This window comes from Alosa pseudoharengus, unplaced genomic scaffold, assembly GCF_046254945.1.
Source record: "Alosa pseudoharengus isolate Yale_2024_CS ecotype anadromous, Long Island Sound unplaced genomic scaffold, YU_APseudo_1.1 YU_APseudo_1.1_scf_2, whole genome shotgun sequence".
NCBI classification, from domain to species: Eukaryota; Metazoa; Chordata; class Actinopteri; order Clupeiformes; family Clupeidae; genus Alosa; species Alosa pseudoharengus.
The window spans coordinates 14832270-14857913 of NW_027468663.1; the positions used below are offsets into that span (position 1 = coordinate 14832270).

The window sequence follows — 25644 nt, forward strand, 5'->3', positions numbered from 1 at the left end:
ATACTGATCAAATACACTCTTTTCAACTTATAACATTAATATGAATGAATAGGAATATCTGGTGCACTCCATTAGGAAGGAAAGGCTTACACAAACACCAGATGATTTGATAAACATTTTATTTAAAAATAAAAACTTAAAATCACAAAAATGCATTTGGCATTTTTTTGTTTTGTTCCTACTCTTTGTCTCTCTAGGGATGGCATGATCATGAAAATATGTATTTTTCTCAGGTAAATATCAGAACAGATAACGGGGAGAAGAGAAGACTTGGACATTCAAAATGGCTGACTCCTGTGTGCCCAGACAGCTCCCTCTGAATGTGTGTGTGTGTGTGACCAGCAAGCCAGCTGCTTATGGGAATGGTGGGTCAGGGACTAGTTTATGTAGTGTAGGCCTACAGAGAGTGATTTGGCCCGGTTGGAGATTAAACACTGAACAACAAACCGCTTATCTGTCCAACAAGAAGCTAAAATACCTTGTGAAGTCAGTTATCTAGCTAATCACGGTCAGTGGCGTCCGAACTATAGCTGTTCATACAATAACAAACGATAGTTGATAGTTGACATAAGAGGAATGCAGGCTCACTGTTCACCATTACCTGAATGATGGACTTAAAACTTTAAGCTGGCAAACTATGGACAGTTAATGTCTTTGATTGGATGACTTAGTTATTCATTAAACATAAGCAGATGCAATTCAAGAGGAAAGGGAACCTGCAAATATATATATATATATATATTTGTGAAAGTGAGCCCTTTCAAGCATTTCGCTTGTGCATATTAGTTGTCTGTTTAATTCATAGCCCCATACATGATAAATGAACCTGATGAAATGGCATAAAACGCAGGAAAAAAAAGTCAATCACAAAAAAAAATAATACATGATTGTAGTAGAAACATCTTTTTTTAAGATAGTGATATAGGCCTGCATTTATAAAGGTATATGAACATGCCATTTCTTCTCCATCTTCTGAAGGGTTCTTTGATTCCACTTGGATCTCTAGAACCCTCAAGTGCATAGAGCACACTTCCAGCAGCAATACCGTTCTATTGGCATGCCAATGAACTGTTATGTGTCCGCGGCAACACAAACACACTTATCTCTACTGTCAAGTGCTCCTTTATAAATAGGCTACCTTACATCAATCATCATCTGAGCATACTGTATGACAAAAACAATAATTATACATTTTCCAATTAAAAAAAAAAAGAAAAAATATCACAGATCTGATAAGGCAGTTAAGCAAACAGCCTTTCCCCCTTTGGTTGTGGATGGTTGTTGTAGCTGCTTCAGTTGATAAGTGTTTTTGTTTGTTTGGTGATTGGCTCACTGGTCAGATAGATGATTGGCTCGCTGTCATATCCACAATGTTCATTGGAGTGCTACGTTGCCATGGCACTGGACTGGAGGTCAAAGAATAAGTTGGTGTATGGGGTTTGTCTGCTGGTTCATGGGGGGGGGGCAAAAGGACATCACCATCTGAGGGATGAGATCTTAATGCTCCTGAGAGAAAGACAGAGACAGACAGACAGAGAGATTGATCAGTCACTTGGCGTTTGGTAGTGATATTGATCTGAGCAGTGGCGTAGTCAGTGACCAATAGCCAAGCACCAACACCCCCCCCCCCCAACACACACACACACACACACACACTCTCACCACAACACTCAACACAAAACTAGGCCGTCAAGTGGCAGTATCAAAGCCCACCAGCACAGATGAAACAGGTTAGATGAGAGAACATTTGTAAACCAAAACAAATCAAACCCAAAATAGATGCAAAGTGAATAGTTCAAGTTAGTGACGGGCAAAACCAAGCAAAAGAAACAAGTCAGCTAAACAAAAACAGTCAAAACTGTTAGTATAAGAAGCGTGAATGCACACCCCCAAAGGGACTCTTCAGTTATCTCGTTAGATTCGGTCAAGTGTCACTTGCACTCTGCAGTGACAGCACTTCAACACCGACCTACCCACTCACACACATGCTTCCACACACACACAAACGCGTACACACATGCACACTCCCACCTACGCACGCACACACATACCCACAAACTGAAATACAAACATATGGTAGGCGATACAGATTTGAGCAGACACGTTCAACTGCCCTATGCTAATTTGTGCTTCATGTTTGTAAACAGAGAAATGGTTTGGCAGTTACAAAGATGTCCCTCTCATTAGCATCGCCTGGCATAAAGCTGGAGAATAAGGAAGTTTCCATGCCAACCACAAACGCCACACAACAAAGAAGAAAACAGAGAGTTCAGGAGGTGCACCACAGTAGACAGACCAATGAAATCATGCCACAATGACCAACCAAGACAGAGATGAGCAAACTCAACACCAAGCTCTGACTGTTCAGAGAGTATAAAACAACCAACTTCCGAGTAGCCGTGACCAGCTCTGGTATAGCAGCGCAGTCAGACAGACCTGGTGGAAATCCAGGGGTAAGCCACACCCCATTTACACCCTGATTTAATATGCCATCTGTGTCAGGACATCAGAGTCTGGATGAGGAATCATATAACTCCCAGCCATTATACTTAATCACACATTCATTTCATACCAGGGTATAGGGATTGGTGGTTTCTACTACATCCAATTCTAAAACTGATAGTTCCGGTCCTTGATTGTGATCGGCTGAATCGCGTTCGATGGCGTTGTAAAATCCAGCATAAACATACACCTTGACCGTATTTCGTTCTATATTACTGCGCTACCATAACTTGATACAAAAGTTAAAGTAGCTGCGTCTCGACGTAGCTTGGCAACCATTCAGATAGAGGAAATATATTTCTTGGCGAAAAAATGATTATCTAGGAATAACTCATTATATTTCTAGTTGCTGTGCCTTTACTTTATGAAACTCTGCCAGGTATTTATAGTAACAGTTTTAGAAAAGCAATAAGCCACTCGAGTCCGTAGGTTACACTGATTCTACAACAGTTAATGGCCTCCGCTAGCGCGTCGTGCCTAACAACGCCCCTTAGCTGTTGTAGAATCAGTGTAACCTACGGCCTCTCGGGCCTTATTGCTTAATTATAACTCTCACATCTGTACACACACACACACTTCTCATCGCGACAAGCTATCCAGACTCAGATGGCATTTTCCATCAGGTGTAAACATAGACTAAAAGATGAGATGAGGTGAGTTTTTCAGCATATAGGTGCTGCCTTAAACTTGAGCTGAGCCATGCCTTGCCATGCCACGCCAGCCAAGCACCATGCCACATCAGCCCGGGCCAGCGAGAGAAGTGGCTAAGGGCAGGGCGGCAAGCGTTGGGCACCGGCAGACCATTACCTGGGGTCAGTGGGCCACCTCCTCGGACGAGGAGATCTCCGTCTCCTTGTGCACCACTACCTTTGTGACCGCCATGTCCGGGTGCTGCTCCTTCGCCTCTTTGATGGCCTGAGCAAGAGCCTGGTGGTGTGGGTGTAATACCACAGCAGGCCACCGGGGTGAGGCCGAGAGCAGGGGGAAGGACAGGAGGAGAGGAGCACAGGGAAATAGGGAGAGATGAATAGGTCAGGAAGAGAGATGTGATAGGAAATGAAGACAACACAGAAGACAGAAGAGGAAAGTAAAGTAAAGGAAGAGGAATGGTCCAGAAACAGGAGAATGATCAGGAAGAGAAATTGGAGTTAAAGGATGAAGAGAGGAATGGAAACAAATATGAGAGAGAAATAAAGAAAGACAGAAAGAAAGGGGCGCACAATACAGAGGAATGATGTCGCGATGCAAAATCAGAAAAAAAGACAAGAGGAAATGAAGTGAGAGTAGAATAAAGGTGCAAGATGAACAGAAAAAAGGAGGAAGAGGGGGAGGAGAGGAGTTAAACTCATGTAACAGGAGAGGTCATCTGTGCTGATTCTTTGTCTACTGATAGAGAGACACTCCTAGTACCAGCACACACTGTTTGAGGTAAATCTGTAGATCGACACATTAAGCAAGTATTTTCTCAGTCAAATGTCTCCATGGCCACTGCCAAGTATTGGACTGCTTCAATCTTGATGCAATACGTTTCAGTTTCGCAGCCAGCTGCATAAACCTACTACAAATAGGGATAATCGTGTGTGTGTTTCATGAACAATCATATGGGTGTAACTAAACTAAACTACACCATTGAACTGAACTTTCTAGGAACATCATCCTTGGGCAAGACAACAAAACTCCTCAGTCCTTTGCTCAGATATGTATAGCATGTGATGTTGTCAACTATTTGACATCATTTTAGTTTTGTTTCAAAGCGTTATGTGCAACAGTGACAAGGTGTGCTATAAACTTCACTATTCTACAAATGTTAGTGTTTTCTATGCAATTAATCTGCAGTCAGCTAAACACACGTTCCTCTGCTGCACACCTGGTCGTGATCGATGTCGGTGTCTCCGCTGATGACGATACGCTTCTCAATCCTGGTCTCGGAGATGCCGCCCTTTACTGTCTGCGAGGGTGAGATGCAGATGATCAACCCTGGGACTGATACTTGAACCAGATTACAGATGTGTTCTTCAACTACAGATGCCATGTGGTAGTGAGACTTTGCCAAAATCGACAAGCACTGAAAGCTTGTTTTGAAAACAATGTCAACAAACCAAAATTACAGGATTGCCATATTGTCCTGTAAACACCGTCTAGCAAGAGGAAGCAGAGCAAGTTTCTGCTACTGAGAACCTACAAAACCGGTCTTTTTGTGCAGGAAACAAATAGATGACCAAATGACAACCCCCAGAGTAATACAAACATCCTTTGCAGTCCTTGTCAATGATAGGTCAGATGACCTCAGGAATGAGACTACTAACACAGTACAATGAGCTTAAATGCTGCCACTAGGTGGCACTAAGCACAGCCATTTTAGCAGAAAAGGAACAGAGATGGTTAAGGGAATCTCAGGGGGAAATATTTTCTTGTATTTTCTGCTAACTGTATGACTTGATTGCTTGCCATAAATCTTTTCTAGAATTCTGACCCCCTTTTTAACCTTTTTTCTCACACGGTGAATTCCAGGTGATTGGCACCATTGATACTCAAAGGTATGTCAAAGTAAGTCAGTCAAGAGTATTAAAAAATACAATCTAATAGTCAAGTCAAGGACTTAATAACTAAATAAGTAACTATAATGAACTGCCCCTGTAAGCGTGAGCACATAGGGAGGCTCCCGTACCTAACGGTCCACTTGATTCTGGGTCCTCAATCTTACGGGTCTCTGTGGCCTCCTCTGGTCTGAGGACCTGCTTTAGAGGCCCTGACACCATGAGCTCTAGCAGGTGCCATGCCACTCTGGCCATGAGCCATGTGGCCCCCACCACTCTGGGCCACAAGAATGTCTTTCAGCAAGAGACAAAATCACCAAGAACTTAACAGAGACCCTCTTCTGCAGGCAGGACAAAAACAGGCCTTCATGCCAGTTATTAAAGGAGCCGGTGGCCAATGTTGAAATCACTGGTGCCAGATCAGAGTTACAGTTCTTTATTGCTGAAGAAGAGTGTGAGGTTTTTATTTTACTTCATAAAAAATGGGTGAGTGACTGATTTCACGGACACATTAACTAATTGATTAAACTCTTATTATGGTGTAACATGACAGAAAAGTATGATGGCATTTCCCCCCTAACAATACCTTATGAAATCAAGGGTGCCAATCATTCCAGAGGTCCCTGTGTGCAGCACGGTGACAAGTTTCGGTGGGAGAGTTCTGCCGTCCCAGAGTCAAGAATTTCCTACCCATGAGGGAATCACATGCCTCTCACATGCCAGCCAGAATGGAACCTCGTGCCACCACTCATGTGACACTCTTATCCTTCTCTGATTGGCTAACTCCATTGTGGCACAAGTGACAAAACAGGCAGAGTCACACAGCTGACCCCTGACCTTTGTGATGTGTGTGGTCATCGTAGTGCTGGTCGTTTCCGAGGTGATCGTCTGTGCGCTCATCAGCACACCGGGGTCAGCATCGGTGTCTGTGTCTCCCTAAGAGCATCAGCATACACACACACACACACACACACACACACACACACACACACATACATGTCCAGATACTGTTGATTCATGGGTGTCTAAGTGCAAACTCAGACCTCTAACCACAGACACATAAATGCATGTAGCATGAGCACATCTCCTCTGCAAACATGTTGTTGCAATAACACACACACACACACGATTCATGGGTGTCTAAGCACGAACCCAGACCTCTAACCACAGACACATAAATGTATGTTGCATGAGCTCTCTTCTCTGCAAACTTGTTGTTGCACTAGAACACACACACACACACACACACACACACACACACACACACACACACACACATACGTAAGAGTCACTGAACTCATGTCAAAACACACACACACACACACACACACACACACACACACGAGTCACTGAACTCATGTCAAAACCGACACACACACACACACAGCTCATGGACCGTGACGCACCTCCGCCGACTCATACGTAATGGTCTTGGTCTCTGTGTGGACGACTGGGACCTCTGTGGTGGCTGGATCCTCCTCATTTTTCTTCTCCTCCTCCTCCTCCTCTTTCTCTGCTACTGCCTTCACCTCCTCTGCATTCTGCACACAGCCACAGGGTGGACACAACAGGTGGTCAGCACCAGCACACAAGCCCACACACACAACTCTCAGCATTTCCTATGACGCCTGCATCCAAAACCACTCACATCCTGAACTACACACGAGTCCACCACCTTATGGACCAACCGCCAAATCATCAGTATTTATAAAACTTTTGGAGGAATTAAATTAAGAAAGAATGTTAAATAAAATAGAGTAACTCAATGTCTGAGTGACAATTCCATGCCTCATGCGTCCTGTGAAGGTCATGCAGCAAACACACACACACATACATATACGTGCAGCAGGATTCATATTTTCACTCAATCAACATAAGTAGTCTCCATGATGACACCTACAATGGAAAGAGGAGGTCTGAGAAAGTGACACACAGGATGTGACATCATTTTGGTCAGTGAATGAAATTAAGTCGATTCATTATGTCATTTGCTTTCATTTGACATCGTGCCATCTGGTGATATGATAATCACTTGGCTGGGCCCATGCAAAAATTGTGAACACTTCCCTGAAAGAACGTGCAAAAATTGATTTTTATAAATTGACGAAACAGAGGAAAGTTGTGAAAAGGAGCGCGAAGGAGAGAAAGGAGAGAAGAGCCACTACATGGTCCAGTATTAGTCATGGGCAGGTGCCAGGCACACAGAGATCTAGAGTGAGGTTATTTCACCCTATGACAACCATCAGTGCTGGGTTACCTCATTGTGAGGCTCTACTTCCTGTTTGTCCTCGTTCACTTCCTGTATCTCCTCTCCAATCACTTCATGTTCCTCTCTGGCTTGCTCCTTTTCTTCTATTATTGGTACAGCCAAGTCCTCCATGGCTATGGTGCCGGCCACCTCTTCAGCACTGTTCTCCTCTGACTCCCTACTCTGCGCTTCCTCTAGGGTCTCTTCTGCATCTGTGGACAGATCCTGCGATGAATCTTCAGTGATCGTTTGCAATACTTCTTCAACCACAACAGCTTCCGCCACTTCCTCTATAGGTGCGTCCCCTGCCCTGTCGGAGCACTGGATTAAGTTGACTTCATTGTTAACGCTGACAGATGACATTACTTCTTGCTGGGCTGGAGAACCAGCAGGCTTTTCTTCTTCATATGAACGTTCCACTGTACAATCTTCTGCCCCCTCAGCAGATACTTCACCAACCTCACTGTCCTTGGAAACCTCTGTGCCTTCTTCAGCTTGTTCTTCTGGACACTGAACTGTCTCAGTCTCCGGTTCTACCATACCAGGTTCTTGTCCAGCATTTTCTAGATGTCCATTTGGATGGCCGTTCATATCTGGAGCTGAACTCTGCTCCTCTGTGACATGCTCTTCATCTCTGGCCGAATCCTCTATCTGAACCTCTTCCTGAACCTCTGGGTGATCTTCCATCTGAACCTCTTCCTGAACCTCTGGGTGATCCTCCATCTGAACCTCTTCCTGAACCTCTGGGTGATCTTCCATCTGAACCTCTTCCTGAACCTCTGGGTGATCTTCCATCTGAACCTTTTCCTGAACCTCTGGGTGATCTTCCATCTGCACCTCTTCCTGAACCTCTGGGTGATCTTCCATCTGAACCTCTTCCTGAACCTCTGGGTGATCTTCCATCTGAACCTCTTCCTGAACCTCTGGGTGATCTTCCATCTGAACCTTTTCCTGAACCTCTGGGTGATCTTCCATCTGAACCTCTTCCTGAATCTCTGGGTCATTCTCCTGCTGGTTGTCTTGTTCAGTTTCCTTCTGGTCACCAGTGACTAAGGCCTCTAGATGTGGTTCACTCAGCTCTTCAGCGCCATGTTGAGGGTGTTTGTGCTGTTTCTCTGGCTGTGCCTCTACTAGGTCAATTACATCTGAATCCCCCTCTACAGTTGATGGCGATTCCTCTCTGCAGGGATCTTCAGTGGTGTCCCCTACTGCTGGCTCAGGTGCACTGCACACCTCTGGTTGGGCCTGGGAGTCTGTGCTCTCACTTTCAATATTGACCACCACCTTAACCCTCTCTTCTGCCTCCTCAACAAGCTCATGGGTCTTCTGTGTTGTCCCCACAAGCTCCTCCTCAACTACCTGCACTACCTCTTGGGCCTTCGCCTCTGCTGTTTGAACCTGGGCCTCTTCAGTGGTTGAGATGAGGGCTAAGGGAGAGGCTTCCACCTGTGTAGCCACAACAGGGCACTCTAATGCGGGGTGAGCATTCACCATGGCTCCTCGTTCCTCCTGTAGGCCCTCATAGGATGGTGGGGAGTCTTCGTCTTTTAGGCTCATCATTCCTGCTTCTTCCACCTCTTGCTCAGTGAGCTCTGTATTCTATAAGACACAGATACCATCAGATATCACCTTCATCTCTCTCACCGTCTCACTCTCTTTTCTCCTCAAGGCCCTGTGATGTTATAGTAAAGTCAGGGATTAAAAGTCACACGAAAGACAGAGACACGACAGATGTTCGAGAAATGACACTTTCTCAACAGAACACACACCAAGCAAATGATAAGACATAATGAGAGGGAAAACTCAAGAAAAGTAATTGGCAGGAGATGAATTACATAGTTAATAACCATAGAAATGTAGCTTTAGTTTAACAGCAACAAACTGCCTCTTGTCAGAAGTGTGATCCTGGTCCAGTGGTGTGTGAAGCTAAACAAAGAACAACTGTTAGACGTCAATTCAATGTTAATAACCTTCTGAGGAAATCAGTTAGAACTGTTTATAACATGTAATAAGGTGAAAGAGGGTGATGGGTAATGAGATGGAAAGAGGACTCCAGAACCTGCGGGGTAACCCATGATCCCCCTTCAGATATCAGAAAGGAAGGACACTGGGCAGGGCTCCCTGTGTAGGACAATTTAGACTGACACACACACACACAAACATATACACACAGACATGAAAAAGATATATAATGACAAGTATAACATTGTTTAGCAATCTGGAGAGTGGGGCCTTCTAAACCATGCAGATGTCAGTGTTAATTGAATGGCAATCAGTAGTAGATGACTATAAAGAAAGTGCTTTTAGGGCATACTTCAATACCATACTGAAGGTATGTGGGGATTACATATTAAGCCTCTGTGTTCTGCATAGGCAGCCATATGAGGCTACAAAACCAACCACTTCCTATAAAACAGCAGCACTATCAGACAGAAGAACTTGGAGTTAACCACATCGATTAAATTCAAGTTATTCAAATACAAACTTGACCTGCAGAGTTTGAATACCATCTTTGAATGCACACAAACACACGCCCACAGCCTACACTAGACTTGACATCAAAGTGTAGATAGATACTTTCAGCTGTGCCTGTCTGAACATGCTGCCAGAACACAGCAGAAACCATTTGTGGAAAACTAGTGGAAGACACAACAGAAACATACAAAGGTAGAGAGAGAGACAAAAAAACAACTTTGTATTAAGAGGCAATGAATAGAAATAGGTAGACACAAGACAAAAGGTCCACACAAGAGTAAAAGCTGAAACGGAAAAACACTTCAAAGAGCTGGAGCTTTCTTCCCTTTCACTAGTATATCTATAGCCATGGGAGAGTACATCTGTGAAGACAGAGCCCTCATAATCAGAACTCCTCTGCCTGCTGGGACATGGCTAACAGCCTCACTAACAACCAGAACACCTCTGCTACAGACTTTGTCGCCTTGAGCCAAAAATAAATAACTTAAATGCATCTCCATTGTCATCCATCTATTCAACCTGATTAAGTAATGCTTCTACTTGTCACCACTTAACAGTTTAGTTACTAAGGCAAGCACCGTCTACACTGTCCACAATGGCAGCTGATTCCACACGAGATCTCCATTTAAGCCCTACTGCGCTGCTGTAAGCTGTTAGACAGAATTAAAGGAGTGGGTAGGCTATGCCTTACATTCCATTAGGAGGTTACTGCAGAAAGAAAAGTGAACCAGAAGACGTGAGAATGGAGGAGGGGTGGTGGGCAGGAACGTTATGGAGGCAGTAGGTGGAGTAATTATTGGGGTTACCAGGGCTGTTTGTTTGTTTGTTTGTTTGTTTTGAGGTGAGGTCCTACCACCACATGGAGCGCTGGCAAGGCTTTTGTGACGTAGCGAGCGTTGACAACACTGGACTGCAGGCCAAACTGAGCATGCTCCATCTCGTTGACCTCTGACCTGTCGTGAAGACTCCTTTCTGGAAAATCTTCCTCTTCCTGTTCCACCACCTCATCTGCTCCTAACACTCTGACCTGCACAAGCCTCTTGAGACACTGGGGAACCTCGGAGATCAGATCAGAAACCTCCGCTGACATCTCACTCCAATTGGACCGAGTCTCTCGGACGTCATCAGCCTGTTCTTGGGCTGACCAAAACAAATCCCATGAGTCAGTTCCTGCTTCAACAGACTCTTCCTGGTTCTGGAAGCGCTGGTCCTGGGCAACAAAGAGTTCAGAGGGGGTCCATGGAGAAGCAGACACTGTACGTCCCTTCTCTGTGTTCTCTTCCTGGTTTTCGACCTGAAGAAAGGCATCATGGGCCGACATCACACAGCTGGCCTCCACCTCCTCTGTATCAGCAGCATACGATACTTGGTCACTATTCTCTCTGAACATCTGTTGTGTGAGCTGACCCTCTTCTGAGAGAGGTGTGTATGTCTCTGTGGACCTGTAGCCGGTGTCTTCTTCTGCAGGAGTCTCTGACCAGAGCGCGTATCTGCCAGGCTGCCACATTTGGGCCAGATCCAAGCTAAAGCCAGGCGCTATCTGGAACGCCTCGTCCGTCAGGGTGGAGCAAAAGTTACTCCTGAAGCTCATGTCTTCCTCGGACAGAGTGCAGTCGGTGTCTGTTCTACAGTGTACAGTGAGAGACTCGTCCGTGAGACTGGAATAGAAGTCCCCTCTGAAGCTCAACTCTTCCTCGTACGGAGTATCCTCTGTGGTTGTTCTACTGTCTACCTCTTCCTGTGTGGTAGCATCAAAGCTTGATACGGTCCTCTGTGACTCTCCTCGTCCCTCTCCCAGCACAGCTAAAGTCTCAGCCGTCTGCTCTCTCTCACTGTAATCAGCCTCTTCTGGGTCCTCTTGTCCTGTGTGGATATGTCTGCGGGAGATGGATTCCATCTCGGCGGGTGCTATGAGGGCATCTCTAGCACCATCTATTTCTAAGGGGATCTGTTTTCTCTCCTCTTCTCTTCTCTCGCTTTCGTCCTCGGTGCTTGTTCGTTCATCACTGCTCGCGTCTTGTGGAAGGATCTCTGGGACGTCTGCCAGGGTGTAGATCTTCCATGTCTCCCACTGGGCGTGAATTGCCCCTGCTCCCATGATGGCAGCTCCATACGAAGACTCCCTGGGACACTGTGACAGCGACGAATATCCCTCTGCTCTCACAGATCCCTCTTCATCTTCTTCATCTTCCTCATCTTCATAGCTGGTGAGAGTGCAGACAAACTGTGGTGTCTCGGAGTAGGCCTCCCTGAGAGCACGCTCCCAGTCAGAGCGGTGGTCCGGTGCCCCTCCAACCGCACTCTGCTCCGCACACCTGCCTATCTCCTCCTCACCCACAGGGTGCGCTGGAGACCACTCCTGCTTACATGCGTCCTACATATAGGGAACAAATCACATTTTCCTACAGAGGCGATTAAATTCAACAGCACAGGGTTGTTCAGCTTTATGGTGCTTTACTGTTTCAGTGACCCAGGCACTGCTCAGGGGAATAGATCACTGTATGGGAGAGATAACCTCTTTAAGTAAAGTGGGGGGCAGGGGGCAATTTTCCTGTCCCTTTCTATTGGCCCTTATGTAATCACCAATGGGTGAGGAAACACAGTGTGCTATGGAGAAGCAGACACTGTCAGAGGAATTAATAGCTAACAGCTGGTGGGGATTCCTCACTGGTGGTGTATTGATTCCCACCAAACTCATTTAGTTTTACTGTCCCTTTCTCATTCAGAGAACAGTTATGGCTGAACAGACACACATAAATATACACAGACAAACACTCAGAGGGGGGAAATGTATGGACACACACACACACACACACACACACACACACACAGAGGGTGGGCAGAGACCCAGAGAGGCTTGATACTCAGGCAGGTGCTGACAACCTGAGGGGGCGAGTGTGAGATAGATGGAGGTCAATGGGGTTGAGCGGAGTTGAGCTGGACTATTATGGGTTTATTATGGGTTCCTATAGATAAACCCTGAGAGAGAGAGCGAGCGAGCGAGCGAGCGAGCGAGCAAGAGAGAGAGAGAGCGAGAAAGAGAAAGAGAGAGAGAGAGGACAATGTGCTTCTCCTCATGAACCATCTCTCTCACGCTATGAGCCCAGGAGAGGGCGGAGGGGAAGGGAGAAAGATCCTATGAACTCTGAGAGAGAAATAACAACGTGCCTGAGATGGTGTGATCCCAGGGAAGGAGGGAGAGGAAGAGAGATAGAGATCTACATGTGATGGGGGTCTAAATTGTGTGTGCGGATCTCACAACACAAACCCAGACTTATGTTCAGCAACAAACATAAATATCCCAAACACAAACACACACAGAGAGATGTATGGTCAGTCACTGTTGTTTAAAAAGTCTGAAAGTGATCATCTTCACTACAATCTGACGGAGAAATATTACATTAGATATAAGCAGACACCCTACACACGCCCCATGACACACATGATGGGTTGTGTGTATACAAACACATACAGAAGAAATAGCAATTCATGTATTGTGTGTGTGTGTGTACCTCTGATGGGGTCTCTTGCTGCTGGTCCTCAGGTGTGTTGTCAGGTGTGGCTTTGGTGTCTTCTTCCGTCTGAGAACAGACAGTGAGAGAGAGAGAGAGAGAGAGAGAGAGAGAGAGAGAGAGAGAGAGAGAGAGAGAGAGAGAGAGAGAGAGAGAGAGAGAGAGAGAGAGAGAAAGAAAAAGAGGGGGGAAGAAACAGACAATGAGCAAGAGGGACAAAGTCATGAAAACTTTCATACTGCCATTTTTGAAGTCATGCTGTGGGTGGGGGTATGGAGTTAATGGTTACATACAGTATGTCTCCAAAAAAACAAAGAAGCAAGCAAATAAAACCATAGTGAAAGAAATAACAAACAAACAAATAAATAAAAGAACACTATATTCACTAACACGGCGTCACCTGTATATGATGATCACACCAAAAGGCCAGATGTATTCTCCCCTTGTGGGTTTGCATCAGCTCTTTCATACCCAAACACCTCCAGATCAGGGTGAACTATGCTGAATCTGAAGACCAGGAGTCTTGGGGACAAACCAAAACATGTTGCTTGCTTCCAGCATGCTTCCAGACACATCCACACGTCTAGTCCAGTCTGCGCCTACCCACCCAGCCCCACAAACGCGCACACACATACGCACATACGCTTAAGGCGCAGCTGTAGATGTCCTGTTAGCCTGGGGAGTAGGGGTGGGGGGTGAGTGGGGTCAAGGGGTCAAGGACCTGCCAGAGACAACCCAGCATGCAGTTTAGGCATGGTTCAACTGCAACACAACAAGAATGTTAGCCATGCCCAACAATGCTTACTTTCTGTAGGGACAGACAGGGCTTGATGGTGGGCACAGCGTTGCTATATCGATGGGTGGTGACAGGCGAGGAGGACATGCGGCGGTCCCACTCCGTCTGGCCGGGACTGAGCGTGGAAACTTCCAGAAACGAGCGCTTGAGCTCGCTCAGGTTGGTCTGCCGCCGTAGCACCTCCTCAGGTGTGTCAGTCTCCTGACCGGCCAATCATGACACAGGACGGTGAGGAGGGAGGCGGGCAACATAGCTTCAGGATAAGCATGTTCTTCACAACAGTTTAAACCATGTCTGGTTGAGTTGTGTTAACATGGTCTGCATCGTTAAAGTGCTATGTTTGCAGGTTAGCTACAGTAGCTTTTTTCAATTTTCTCATTGCTGCCCATGTACACTCCCATTTGCTCAACTCAGCAAAGTTTCATGGAGCAGGAATGCATTAGTTTGAGGACTGACCAAACATTCGCCAACTCTACTGGGGTCAAGTCATCTAGAGCAGTCCACTCCGTGCAGCCAGAGTTCAGGGGTTAGGGGTCAGTCCATCACCACATCAGGGGGTTAGGGGAGGTAACCAGGAGTTGGGGTGAGTATGTAGTATCAGATGCAAATGCGTTCAAACACACAACACGCCTTTACCTGCAGCATGAGATTGCTGTGCTTCACAAAGACGTTCTCCCCGTTGATTCGCCTGATGAGGCTGTTCTGGGGGAGGAGTGGGGGGCAGATACACAGAGGGGGTGGGGGGTGGGGGATGGGAGTGAGGAGAGAGAGACGTGGGCAAGAGAAGATGTCCTGATGCTTCTAACACTGCCCTGTGGGCAAAATGCAGTCACACTCTCCCAGCAATGACAGAGCTGTCAGGGGCTAAGTGTCTGTAGGACTTCCTGCTCCAAGCTCAGAGCACAATCAGGAGCGAAAGTGGTGTTTGAAGCGCACCAAAGCTCAGGAATCTACCAGCTTGGATAGACAATCAGGAGTGCCTTGGCAGTCATGGCATCAAAACATCACTTAAAATATGTGAGGTTTAGAGCTGAGGCACATGTGTTTATACATTAAATATGTAATGTTACTATTAAAGATTATATTAAAAGGAAAAGTGGGGTCTCCTCCTTATGCAGTTATGCCATTGGAGCTTGTATAGTACCACCACACTAGAGATAAGTGTCCTTATCCCTCAGGGACAGACAAGGAGTCTACGGGTCGATAAGGAGACAGACGGCAAGAAAGGGTAGGAGGCAGCAAAGGTTCAGGGTAACAGGAGCACCTGTGAGGGTGGGGGGGTGGAGTGTCCTTAAGATGTCTGAGGAGACAACATCAGAGTGACAGCAGAGTCACAAAGGAAATCAAAGAAGAACACATCAGAACAGAACAGAACAGAACGCCTACTGAAAAGAAACACACAAAACAGATGAATACCACAAGTGCTCTGCAATGAAATTAAACTTCAAATCATGAGTTTGCTCAGCATAACAAGAAACAAAAGAAGACACCGAGAGGAACAAATCAAGAGCAGCTTTTGCGTGAACTGAAAGAACTGATGGCAACGGGAAGGTGATGAATGAAGGAAATGGACGAGTACCCTCCTGAGGAGGCGTGCTGAGAGACTTGTGAAAGATCCTAGAGGTGATGTCACAATGTCGCAGTAGGGGAAGGTGATGGAAGACAATGGCGGATGTTACATTCCACTGCCATGGTGTCCTCTGGCATCACAAAGGATAATCATGAGAGCATTGTCACATCACAGGAGTGGGTGATGTCATAATGGGGTCAGAGAGGAACTGTGACATCACAATGGATTGGAGTGGCTGTGGCTGAGAAATACTTGTGGTACCTGTGTCTTCAGACTGGAAGCCTCCTCGTCCTCCTGATCTGACTAATATCAGCAACATGAAAAGGAGAGGGATTAAATTCATAGTTGGAGACATTAAGCACTCTCATATGCGCACACACACACACAGTCTTTGACTAGCAAATACTTGCTAAGCACCGATAACTATCACTTAGGTTTATTCATTCCAACATCCAAGTCCAACATCAATCATGTATTCATGCAGACACACAAAGGAACGACCTCTCTCTCTCTCTCTCTCTCTCATAAAGATAAGCCTAACACTTCAGTATTCCTGGCCTGTCGTGTGCACACTGGAATGCTGATGCCCTGTCAGCTCTATCACAGGACCAACCTCTGAGGCCGTCGTTTCACCGTCACATGGAAAGTCCGTCTGGTCGCTGTCCGTCTGTTTGGCGTCAGAGCCCCCAATGTGTGTTCCCGTCGGAGCAGCGATAGAGAGAGACAGAGAGAGAGAGACGGGCGAGAGAAGTCCCAGTGCTGGGTGAGATTAGGTAGGGAGAGAGCTGGCCAACTGGCCTCAGCTGTACATGACTGCACAGGGAAACAGGGTGGAGAGCAGAGGCCATGTGGTGATGAGGGAGAGTTTACTTTGGACGAGGAAAAACCCAGAACAGGCTGAGAAATGCGCAAAGGTAGAACAGGGCCAGATGAATCCCAAGCCACAGGCTTTTAGTGGGGTTCTGGAACGAGCTCAGCACATTAGCACACAGAGAGAGGGAGTCTTGAGACTAGACGTCCAAATATCCCTGTTCCTGCGGGAGGACACGCCATGTTAAAAGCCCCTGACCCTGACACTGAGACTGAACAGGAGGAGTGGTGAGCCATGTGCTTGGTTCACCACATCTATGGGGGGGAACGAGAGTTCAGGAATGTGTCGATTTCTCGACTCACAGCCTCTCTGGGTTTCTCTCCGACGTTGGCTTGCCAGTTGGGGACAAAGAGTCCCCAGAGATTCTGCAAGGACTTTAAAAGTTGTGTCTGCTGCACATGACTGGGACCAAGTCAACAACATTGTAATCACTCTCTTGTGAAAGTTAAAATGGATGGATGGGTAGATGGATGAGCAACACTGACACTCTAAATCCTCATGACAACAATGAGGTTGTGTCTAGTTAGTCGCATCTGTTTGTGTTTTTTTTTTTTAGATGTGAACAACTCCAAGAGTATTAGGAGTTCCTGAACTGAAGGCTTTCTTTTCTACAGATACAGATGAAGATGATAATGGTGAAGCACCACACATAAATGCATAGATGATGATTATGATCACACACACACACACATTCCCCTGTCATTCATGCCAATGCACACAAGCACGGCCTCCACACACACCCTCCACTCACACACACACATCCTTGCACACCCTGGCAGCTCTCCCACCCACAGACCTCGTCGTCGTCGTCGTCGTCGGAGCTGTCGTGGAAGCCCTGCGCGAGCGTGGCGGTGAGCGAGGAGGCTTTGGGCTCCAGGTAGCAGAGGCAGAGCGCCAGCGGGAAGGAGAGCGTGAGCGCCATGGGCACCGAGAAGGAGGTGGACAGCAGGAAGAAGAAGATGAACAGGAAGCAGGGAATGAGCGAGGGCGAGCGGATGGGCAGGAAGTGCGCCATGCTCTCGGGCAGCACGCTCAGCTCCGACAGGTCTGGGAACGCCAGGTAGCCGTCCTCATCCAGCAACGACGACAGATCCGGCAGGTGCAGTGAGAAGGAGAAGAGTGTACCCCCACGACCCTTGGCGCCACCGCCGGCACCAGCACCGCCCTCGGCCAGGCGCTGCTTGCGGGCATTGAGGAGGAGGGCCTGCTCCTCGAGGAGCGCGACCTTGCGCTCGGCGCGTGCCTGCCGTCGCAGGTGGCTGGCTGACGCCGTGGACTTGGCGGGGCTGGCCGAGGCGGCACGCTGACGCTGGGCGGAGGGGTCACGATGTCGCCGGCGCCGACGGAGCTTGGAGGCTGGGGAGGAAGGGCAGGGGGAGGAGCGAGCGGAGATGACCGGCGATGAGGGGAGGGAGAGCTCCGAACGTAGCGGGTCAGAGGAGAAGAGTAAAGGAGAGGACTGAGGAGGAGAGGAGCAGAAGAGGAGAAGAGGAGAGGAGGAGAGCAAGAAGAGTGAAAGAAGTGAGGAATGGATACAGAAATTAGGTGACGAGATGAGATGAGATGAGACAAGATGAGACGAGATGAGACGCCATTAAGATGACGAATGAGGTACGTGAGCACAATATGAAGGAGCCCATATAAATGTACAATGGGGGAGTGAGGCAAAGACGAAAGGATGGTCCAAATAAAGAGAGGATGACCCAAGAGATGCAGGGGGTTTCAGCCAACAAAATGGCAAATGAAAAGCAAAAGACATCGGGAGGAAGGGAAGAAAGAAAAGTGCTGTTAGTCTGACGAAAAGACCGTAAAGGATCATTCACAGAGCAACTAACAAGGTGGCAAAGCATTCAAACACAACAGTGCTTCCATAAGACAGAAATTAGAACCCATACAAGGCTGTCAAAGAGCTAAATGCTGTGACAGAAAAAGGTTTCTGTGAGGAGGTTCCGGCAACCAGACAGAGAACCAAGCCTTAAAAATAACTAACGAGCGGGACAGGTTATTGATAGGAGTCCAATGCATGTCAATTAATCATTTTGTCAATCACAGCTCATATAACTGGTTCAAAAGGCAAGAAGAGGGAGGGACTAGATTCTCTAACCCATGGTGTCAGGTCAGAGGTGAGTGGCTACCTTGGCAACCGGAGCAGGTTGGACAGGGTCAGATGCCTCAGTGGCACTGGTCTCCTCCTCTACCACTTTCTCTGGGGTCTCCAGGGTGATGAGGTTGCTCGTGGCAGGTTTAGCATTTTTGTCTGAGGCAGCCTTGGGCTCTTTCATCAAGCCGTCGTGGTTGGCTGTCACTGGAGCTGCAGCAGAGGGGTTAAATGAGGACAAACAGCGATCAAATAAACAAATGCAGTCAAATGGGACATCATTTCCTGTGACTGTACATTATACTTGTACCATTCAATCAATACTAACCGCATAAACTACTAGATTGACTGGTTGAGGGATAGAATACATATAAACAGACCAATAGAGGCCAAGCACTGTTGAATCACTTTTAAATGAGAAAATCTTCAAAATAAATTTCTCTAAGAACAGCTTGTCATAGAAAAACAAACTTCAAAACAACCCTGCGTGCATGTACTGTCTCTTATCTCTTTGAATACAGACTATCCCATAATAGCCTTGTGCTTTGTAGGCCCTCCATGGGAAGCACTCTGTGTGGAGTCCCGGAGATATGTGGCATTTGGAAATCAAACACTTAATTTCCTCAGATCCCCTCTGAGCTGGGAGCGGGAGCTCCTCTGCAGGCTTAAGCCCTGACAACTCGATCTGTCACTGCTGGAGTTGCACACTAGACAGGAATGGAAGTGTTCTGCACACACATGACAAATATCAAGCAGAGAGTCAGAGATAGAGACACACAGAGAGAATGAGAGCGAAAAAGAAAGAGCTAGAGAGATGGAAAGAGAGAGTGAAAGTGAAAAAGAAAGAGCTAGAGAGATGGAAAGAGAGAGTGAAAGTGAAAAAGAAAGAGCTAGAGAGATGGAAAGAGAGAGGGAGAGCGAAAAAGAAAGAGCTAGACAGATGAAAAGAGAGAGGGAGAGAGATAAAGAAAGAGCTAGAGAGCTATAGAGATAGAGAGAGATGGAGAGAGAGAGAAAGTGGAAAAGAGATGTCTTCCGCATTTCTGAATGAAACTTAGACAGTTAGGCTCCTAGAGGGTGAGTGGGAACCCGTGCGTCTGCAGTAACAGTGAGGGATTGTTGTTTTGATCGCTGGGATTGTTCTCTTCTAAGCTGATGCTAAAGATAGTTACAACTCAAATTATTCTTCCTCCCTCTACCTCCTTCTTTCACTCTCTCTCTTACTACCCCCACTTTTTCTTTCTCCCCTTCTTCCTTTTCTTCTCTGTTTCTCTCTCTTTTTCTCTCTCTCTCTGTGCTGGGAAATTAACCCTTACACTCCCAGGCTATTTTCAGGACAAATGTGCTACTTTTACTTTAATATATCTTGGACCTTGTACAGGCCATCTATTCATGGAAAAAGTTTTTGTTTTTCAGGATACAATAATACTTGCATATCTCATATCAGTCTTTGCGCCAAGGAAAAAATACTTATATTTTTATATCTACCAACTTCACCATAGAAAGTTTTTGTGCATGCATGTGTCTCTGTATGTGTATATGTGTGCTTGCGTGTTCGTGTGTGTGTCAGTGTGATTGTTTGTGTAAATTAACACCCATCCAGGCTGCGGGACATGATGCATCTCTTATCTCTCTGTCTGTCTGTGTAGGTGTGTGTGTGTGTGTGTGTGTGTGTGTGTGTGTGTGTGAGAGATAGTGTGTGAGTACTAACCCCCGTCCAGGCTGCGGGACATGGTGTATCTCTTGCTGGCGGAGCGCTGGATCATGGGTGCGGGCCTCTGTATCTGAGAGCTGGCTTTCCGGGTCTCGGCCTGCGTGCGCCCGCTGTAGCGGAACTTAGAACCCAGAGACAGAAAGCGCTTGGGCGGAGCCTCTGGAGACACCAGCCTGAGGGGAGGAACCAACAACAATAACAACAACAACAGGTTACCATGGATAAGCCCCATATAGAATTCAAAAGTAAACCTGTTTGCGTATTATTTGAACTTTATTGTGCGACATTTTATGTCGCCAGTGGTTGTTTAGCCAGTAATTGCTGTATTACATAACATTACATGATCTACTAATGCTAGTCGCTTGCTAGTCGAATGGGGTTTTACACCTGTCAAACAATTCAGTGCTTGCCATATAAATACAGATTCAGCCCTGCAGTGCTCAGAAACTGATAGCTGTGTCAGTGACTGGCCAGAAGGGGGCAGAGTGGACATAAAGCCAGACTACCATTTAGCAAGACTCTTTCTGATTCCAAGGCCTGTGCACACATTTACAGTTTACACTCTTTACTACACCGTGCTTCTCTGAACAGAATGAGAAATCAGCCCAAACTGTGCAGAACAAGTCAATTGAAATAATCAAAGAAGGTTTAGAAGCAAATACTATAAAACTTAGTTTATGATAAAGCTATGTGATCAAGCAACAAGGAACTGTGTTTGTGTTCTTTATCTTCTGATCACTTAGATTACCCTGTTCTTTCAAGTTCTATCAACCGTCCATCTTTTTCTTTCTTTTCTTCATCCCTTCATTCCCCTTATCCCCCTCTCCCTGCTCACCCCCCTCACCTGAAGAAGGTGTGGTGCTCCACGCAGGTCTTCCATACCCTTTTAGCGGCACGGTGGTTGTGCAGCTTGAAGCCAATGGTGCTTTCAAACTGCTCTAACTACAGAGGAGAGGAGAGGAGCACAGAAGTTCACACTCATAATAATAGAATTATGAGGACTCCATATGGAATGAGGTGGATACACACAGTCTGTGACTGAGTATATGTCTGTAGCATGTCTGAGTGTGTGTGTGTGTGTGTGTGTGTGTGTGCGCATGTGCCTGTATATGTGTTTGTGTGCACACACTCACCTCCCCTGGGCGGATTTTGATGTAGAAGTTGTTCCTTTTGTAGGAGATCTTGAGGATCTTGGGCCAGGCGAAGCGGTTGATGCGCAGGCGATCTCTGTAGATGAGCAGCCCACTGCCACACACCCCCAACATGATCTCCACACCCTCAGAGTCCTGCACACACACGCACACAAACACACACACACATGGGAATAACTAACATGCTACATCATCCTCTTTTCAAACACAAAGATAATGTCTAGTCTTTGAGCCCAATGTCCACTCTTTGGTCATCAACAAACTAAACACACATGTCTGGACTGTAATGGTCATTAATGAAGACTTGATGAATCCAAAAACCTGCTGCGATCTCCGGACTGGAGCCACAAGGTCAAGAGGACACACACACAAACAGCCCCCCAGGAGTCTGGCTACAGAACCGCATTATGTCCACGAGGAGCTAACCAGCACTGAAGCATGACTGTCGTGTCGATAACAATCACATACCTCACGATAAGCACACAGATCTCAGACTGGCCAGCACTCAGTTTCAGTGTGTTGCTACAGACACACACTGAGAGCAGCCAAAGCAGACACAAGTGGCTCTGGGGCCACTTAGAGTTCTGGACAATATAGCTACGGAATGTTCTAGAATAGAACAAAGAACATCTCTGTCCTGGAGTCTCAGGGGTGCATGGTGAGGGGTCGGACACCATGAGGGGTGACACTAGGGGGTCCTTTGAAGAATTTGTTGAACAGGCAGAAGGATATACAGCATGGCGGGAGAACATACAGAGGATGGCCAAAGCCTGCTGAGCAAAGGAGCTAGTGCATAGACAAACACTCAAACACAAACACACAGTCATTCTAACACACACACACACACCCACACACACACACACATACTGTACCTACACACACACACACACACAGGAAAAATCACAAACACACTTGACTCTAATACACACATGCAAACATAAAACAGTCACTCATTGAGACAAGCACACAAACGCAACAGCATCTTACCTCATCCTTAGCTGGGGCCAGGCACTCAAAGAGTTTTCCTACCAGCTAGGCGTGTGTGCGCAGTGCAGGAAACAGAGAACACAGCATTGTGCAGGTCTGCCACAGCCAGAGCAATTGCAATGCACATGCACACGCACGCTTCCACTTGCACACCTTAAGGAACAGCTTATTCCTTAATAGATGGTCATGAAAGCCCCCTATGTGAGCAGTGAGATAACGGCTTGTTGGATCGGTCTTCAGAGAGAAGGAGCTCTGGGGACATGTTCACGACTAAATGGGACAGTATAAGCGGGCAAGTTTATTACCACCAAAGACGGCAAAAGCAGACATGATGATTAGTACTAAATGGGATGTTACTTGCTTAAATGTTTACTCATACTAACTATGCTAATTGTAAGTTGCCATGTTTACTACTAATTCGGACGTTACAAGCAGTTAACTGCTGGTATGAGACGCCTGAATACTGGTCTGAGAACAGGGCCCCAGTACAGGATTATAGTTTATTACCTGAGGATTAGATCAGATTACAGATGATTACAATTTAATAGTTATAAGAGCTGTAGCAGAAAGCTGAAGCAAAGAAGAAGCAAAGCATGTTATAGTACTCAGGTTAGTGCTCACTGGGTGCGCGCAGACAAACACACACACACACACACACACACACACACACACACACACACACACACACACACACACACACACACACACACACACACACACACACACACACACACACACACACACACACACCTTAGCATGGTGCAGATCTACTCCATACATGGACAGCTTCTTGGCGTTCTCCAGGAAGAGCATCTCTGCTTCAGCAGGACTCATTCCCCTTTGGGTAAAAGAGAGAAAGAATCAGTCTGATTTGGTAGGAATCACGAATCATATAGCAAAGGAGCTACTAGTCAGTCTGATTCACAGCCTTCACAGACTCAATCATGACTTTTATTCTGAACTGAACTATTCTTTAATGGAACTGAATAATCGTAAACACAAGCTGATTTGGTATTCAGCATATTATTCTAAAGTGAATTGAAACCTTTATAAAAACTAAGGTCAACACCTAGCCTGGCGGGCCATCCTACATCATTGACATGTATAGTCTGGAATCGAATCATTCACCTGCTTAATCCAAGGGACGGGCAGAGAATTGTCTTTCAAACTGCCTAGGCATGCAATAGGCCAGCGCTACGACCATATCCGTATCCGGTCGGCAAAACGGCAAATACATCCTTCTTCGAAAGGAATGACTTAAGTGCATTGTGTTGCTCTACTTTCAAAGAAAAGCACAAGTCCAACTCCTCCAAAGTTGACGCCAACGCCGATTCAAACAACCGCTCTTCGTTCGCCATAGCCACCTTCCTTGTTGTTCACCGTCGCAGGACTGACGTTATCCTGTTAAGCCCGCCTTAAGACTCTCTAACAAAATAGAGCGATGTGATTGGATGAGGTCCACGGCGTTAGCCAATCGAAATTCCTATGGTTCGATACTAGACGTACAGGCTGAGCAAATTAATTTGCTGCCGCTAGGGTGCGTCTAGATTTCTAGGCTAGTCAACACCACTATTCTCAGTAAATTCTAAGATGAGATTGAGTATAATTATACTTTTTCATAAACACAAGTAGTCAAGTGATTCACTGTAGTGTAGTGTAAATGAAATTGAATTATTCTGCTCTGAAGTAACTGGACTCACTTGTGGTTGCAGTGCAGGTCCATGACCTTGTCCTGTAGCTCGCGGGTCTGGCTGGGGGCAATGCTCAGATCACTCAGGTAGTCCTTGCCCAGCTCGTCTGGGTCGTAGTCACCGAGTTCTGCCTGCGCTGTGAAAGCACCCAGCACGGCATGTGTGGCAAAGGAGCACGGCAGACGGCCGGACACGATGTCATCACGCAGCTGCAGACACAGATAGTACCTGGAGGGAGAGGGGGAAATGGAGGAAGAGAAAGAGAAAGAGTAAACGAGAGAGGGAGAGATGAAGGAGGAGAGGGGCAGAGAGAAGCAAGTTGGTAATTCCTATTGTATAGTGTATTTGCTAATGTATAATGTCATTTCCTGATTGTTATTATTGTATGTGTGTGCTTGTGCATCTCTCTCTCTCTCTATGTGTGTGTGGGTCTCACCTGGTTAGGTCTTCCTGCAGCTGAGCAGGATCCGGGGGATAGAACTTCACACTGAAGGCAAAGTTCCACTGCCCATCTGCAGAGAGAGGGAAAGAGAGAACCAAACCAAACCAGTCATGGTATTTCGTGCACTGGCAGACAGGTGTGAGAGACAGTCTTATGAGTTGACTTGTGTGTGCAAGACTTTATGTATGACTGTGAGCATCAGCCGTCTTACTGCTAAGCTGCTTCTTCATTTCTTTGGCAGGATCCAGCCAGTTCTGAGAAGGGAAAAAAGCAGACAGAGGGAAGGAGAGAGAGGGAAAGAGAGGGAAAGATAGAGGGAAAGAGAGAGGGAAAGAGAGGGAAAAAGAGGGAAAGAGAGAGAGATGGAAAGATCCTTTATTTGAACCATAATATGGATCAAGGATGCCTTTAAAAGGCACAGACTATTGTGCATGTGATGACTTATACAATGAAATGATACTGACATGTTTTGGAGAGAACAACAATTAGACTGAGAATCAACAATCAGTTTAGATCAACAAAATCTATCCACTTGGAAATTGTGCTAAATGTAGGCTACCTGTACTTAATCATTTGAAAACATGTACTAAGACATTTGCAATTTGATGAAATGAATGAGAAATTCTGTTGTGAATAATTGCCAAGTAGTTTGGAGGTTTGTCAACGTTATTTTGAGAATGTAATTTCTTTTTCAAGAAATGAGCCAAACCAATGGAGAAAAACTGTTAATAAACACCTAAATGGTTTAACAACAGTGATGAGCAGTATAGGGCCTTCAGGCGTACACAGAATCTCTTTTGACTGTATGCAGCCAAGACTAGGAGAAACTTGAGTGTTCAAAGAAAGGTCATGTTTGTCATGTTTCACATGAAGTGTGAAGATAAAGTAACACCTCTGTGGTCACACTGATTAAAAACACAGATAGACTACTGTAGGACACGCGGGCGTGCAGACCTCCACGGCCAAATAGAATAATCTCACAAGATCAGCGAAAGTGACACTAAATTCTTCGATGCAGAGGTAGGTAACGGTAACTTTCCATATTCCTTT

General features: G+C 46.3%; 2 protein-coding genes across 8 annotated transcripts in view; both read right to left on the reverse strand.

Annotated features, from left to right (window-relative positions):
* Nucleotides 1-102: 102 nt before the first annotated feature.
* The window catches only part of LOC143133913 (protein 4.1-like), a 52589-nt gene continuing 27047 nt past the window's right edge, over nucleotides 103-25644 (reverse strand). For 2 of the 7 annotated variants that reach the window (XM_076293874.1, XM_076293873.1), the window contains exons 5-23: nucleotides 24806-24848; nucleotides 24589-24664; nucleotides 24162-24380; nucleotides 23212-23299; nucleotides 21457-21609; nucleotides 21168-21265; nucleotides 20321-20496; nucleotides 18647-18822; nucleotides 14707-14772; nucleotides 14080-14271; nucleotides 13275-13343; nucleotides 10616-12136; nucleotides 9347-9427; nucleotides 7297-8886; nucleotides 6446-6580; nucleotides 5877-5975; nucleotides 4370-4450; nucleotides 3310-3429; nucleotides 103-1506 (exon numbers count right to left, since the gene is read on the reverse strand). In XM_076293874.1, coding sequence (XP_076149989.1) covers nucleotides 3316-3429; nucleotides 4370-4450; nucleotides 5877-5975; nucleotides 6446-6580; nucleotides 7297-8886; nucleotides 9347-9427; nucleotides 10616-12136; nucleotides 13275-13343; nucleotides 14080-14271; nucleotides 14707-14772; nucleotides 18647-18822; nucleotides 20321-20496; nucleotides 21168-21265; nucleotides 21457-21609; nucleotides 23212-23299; nucleotides 24162-24380; nucleotides 24589-24664; nucleotides 24806-24848 — 4977 coding nt within the window. In that variant the 3' untranslated portion in view covers nucleotides 103-1506; nucleotides 3310-3315. The remainder of the gene's footprint in view (nucleotides 1507-3309; nucleotides 3430-4369; nucleotides 4451-5876; nucleotides 5976-6445; nucleotides 6581-7296; nucleotides 8887-9346; nucleotides 9428-10615; nucleotides 12137-13274; nucleotides 13344-14079; nucleotides 14272-14706; nucleotides 14773-18646; nucleotides 18823-20320; nucleotides 20497-21167; nucleotides 21266-21456; nucleotides 21610-23211; nucleotides 23300-24161; nucleotides 24381-24588; nucleotides 24665-24805; nucleotides 24849-25644) is intronic. The other 5 variants (XM_076293877.1, XM_076293875.1, XM_076293878.1 and 2 more) reach the window with 5 other exon arrangements.
* LOC143134945 (uncharacterized) lies at nucleotides 15264-18084 on the reverse strand (the record flags this gene model as incomplete). Its single annotated transcript, XM_076295684.1, has 4 exons — nucleotides 15264-15370; nucleotides 15650-15770; nucleotides 15902-15943; nucleotides 17308-18084. Coding segments are annotated over 4 exons (1047 nt in total), but the record flags the coding sequence as incomplete, so codon positions are not given.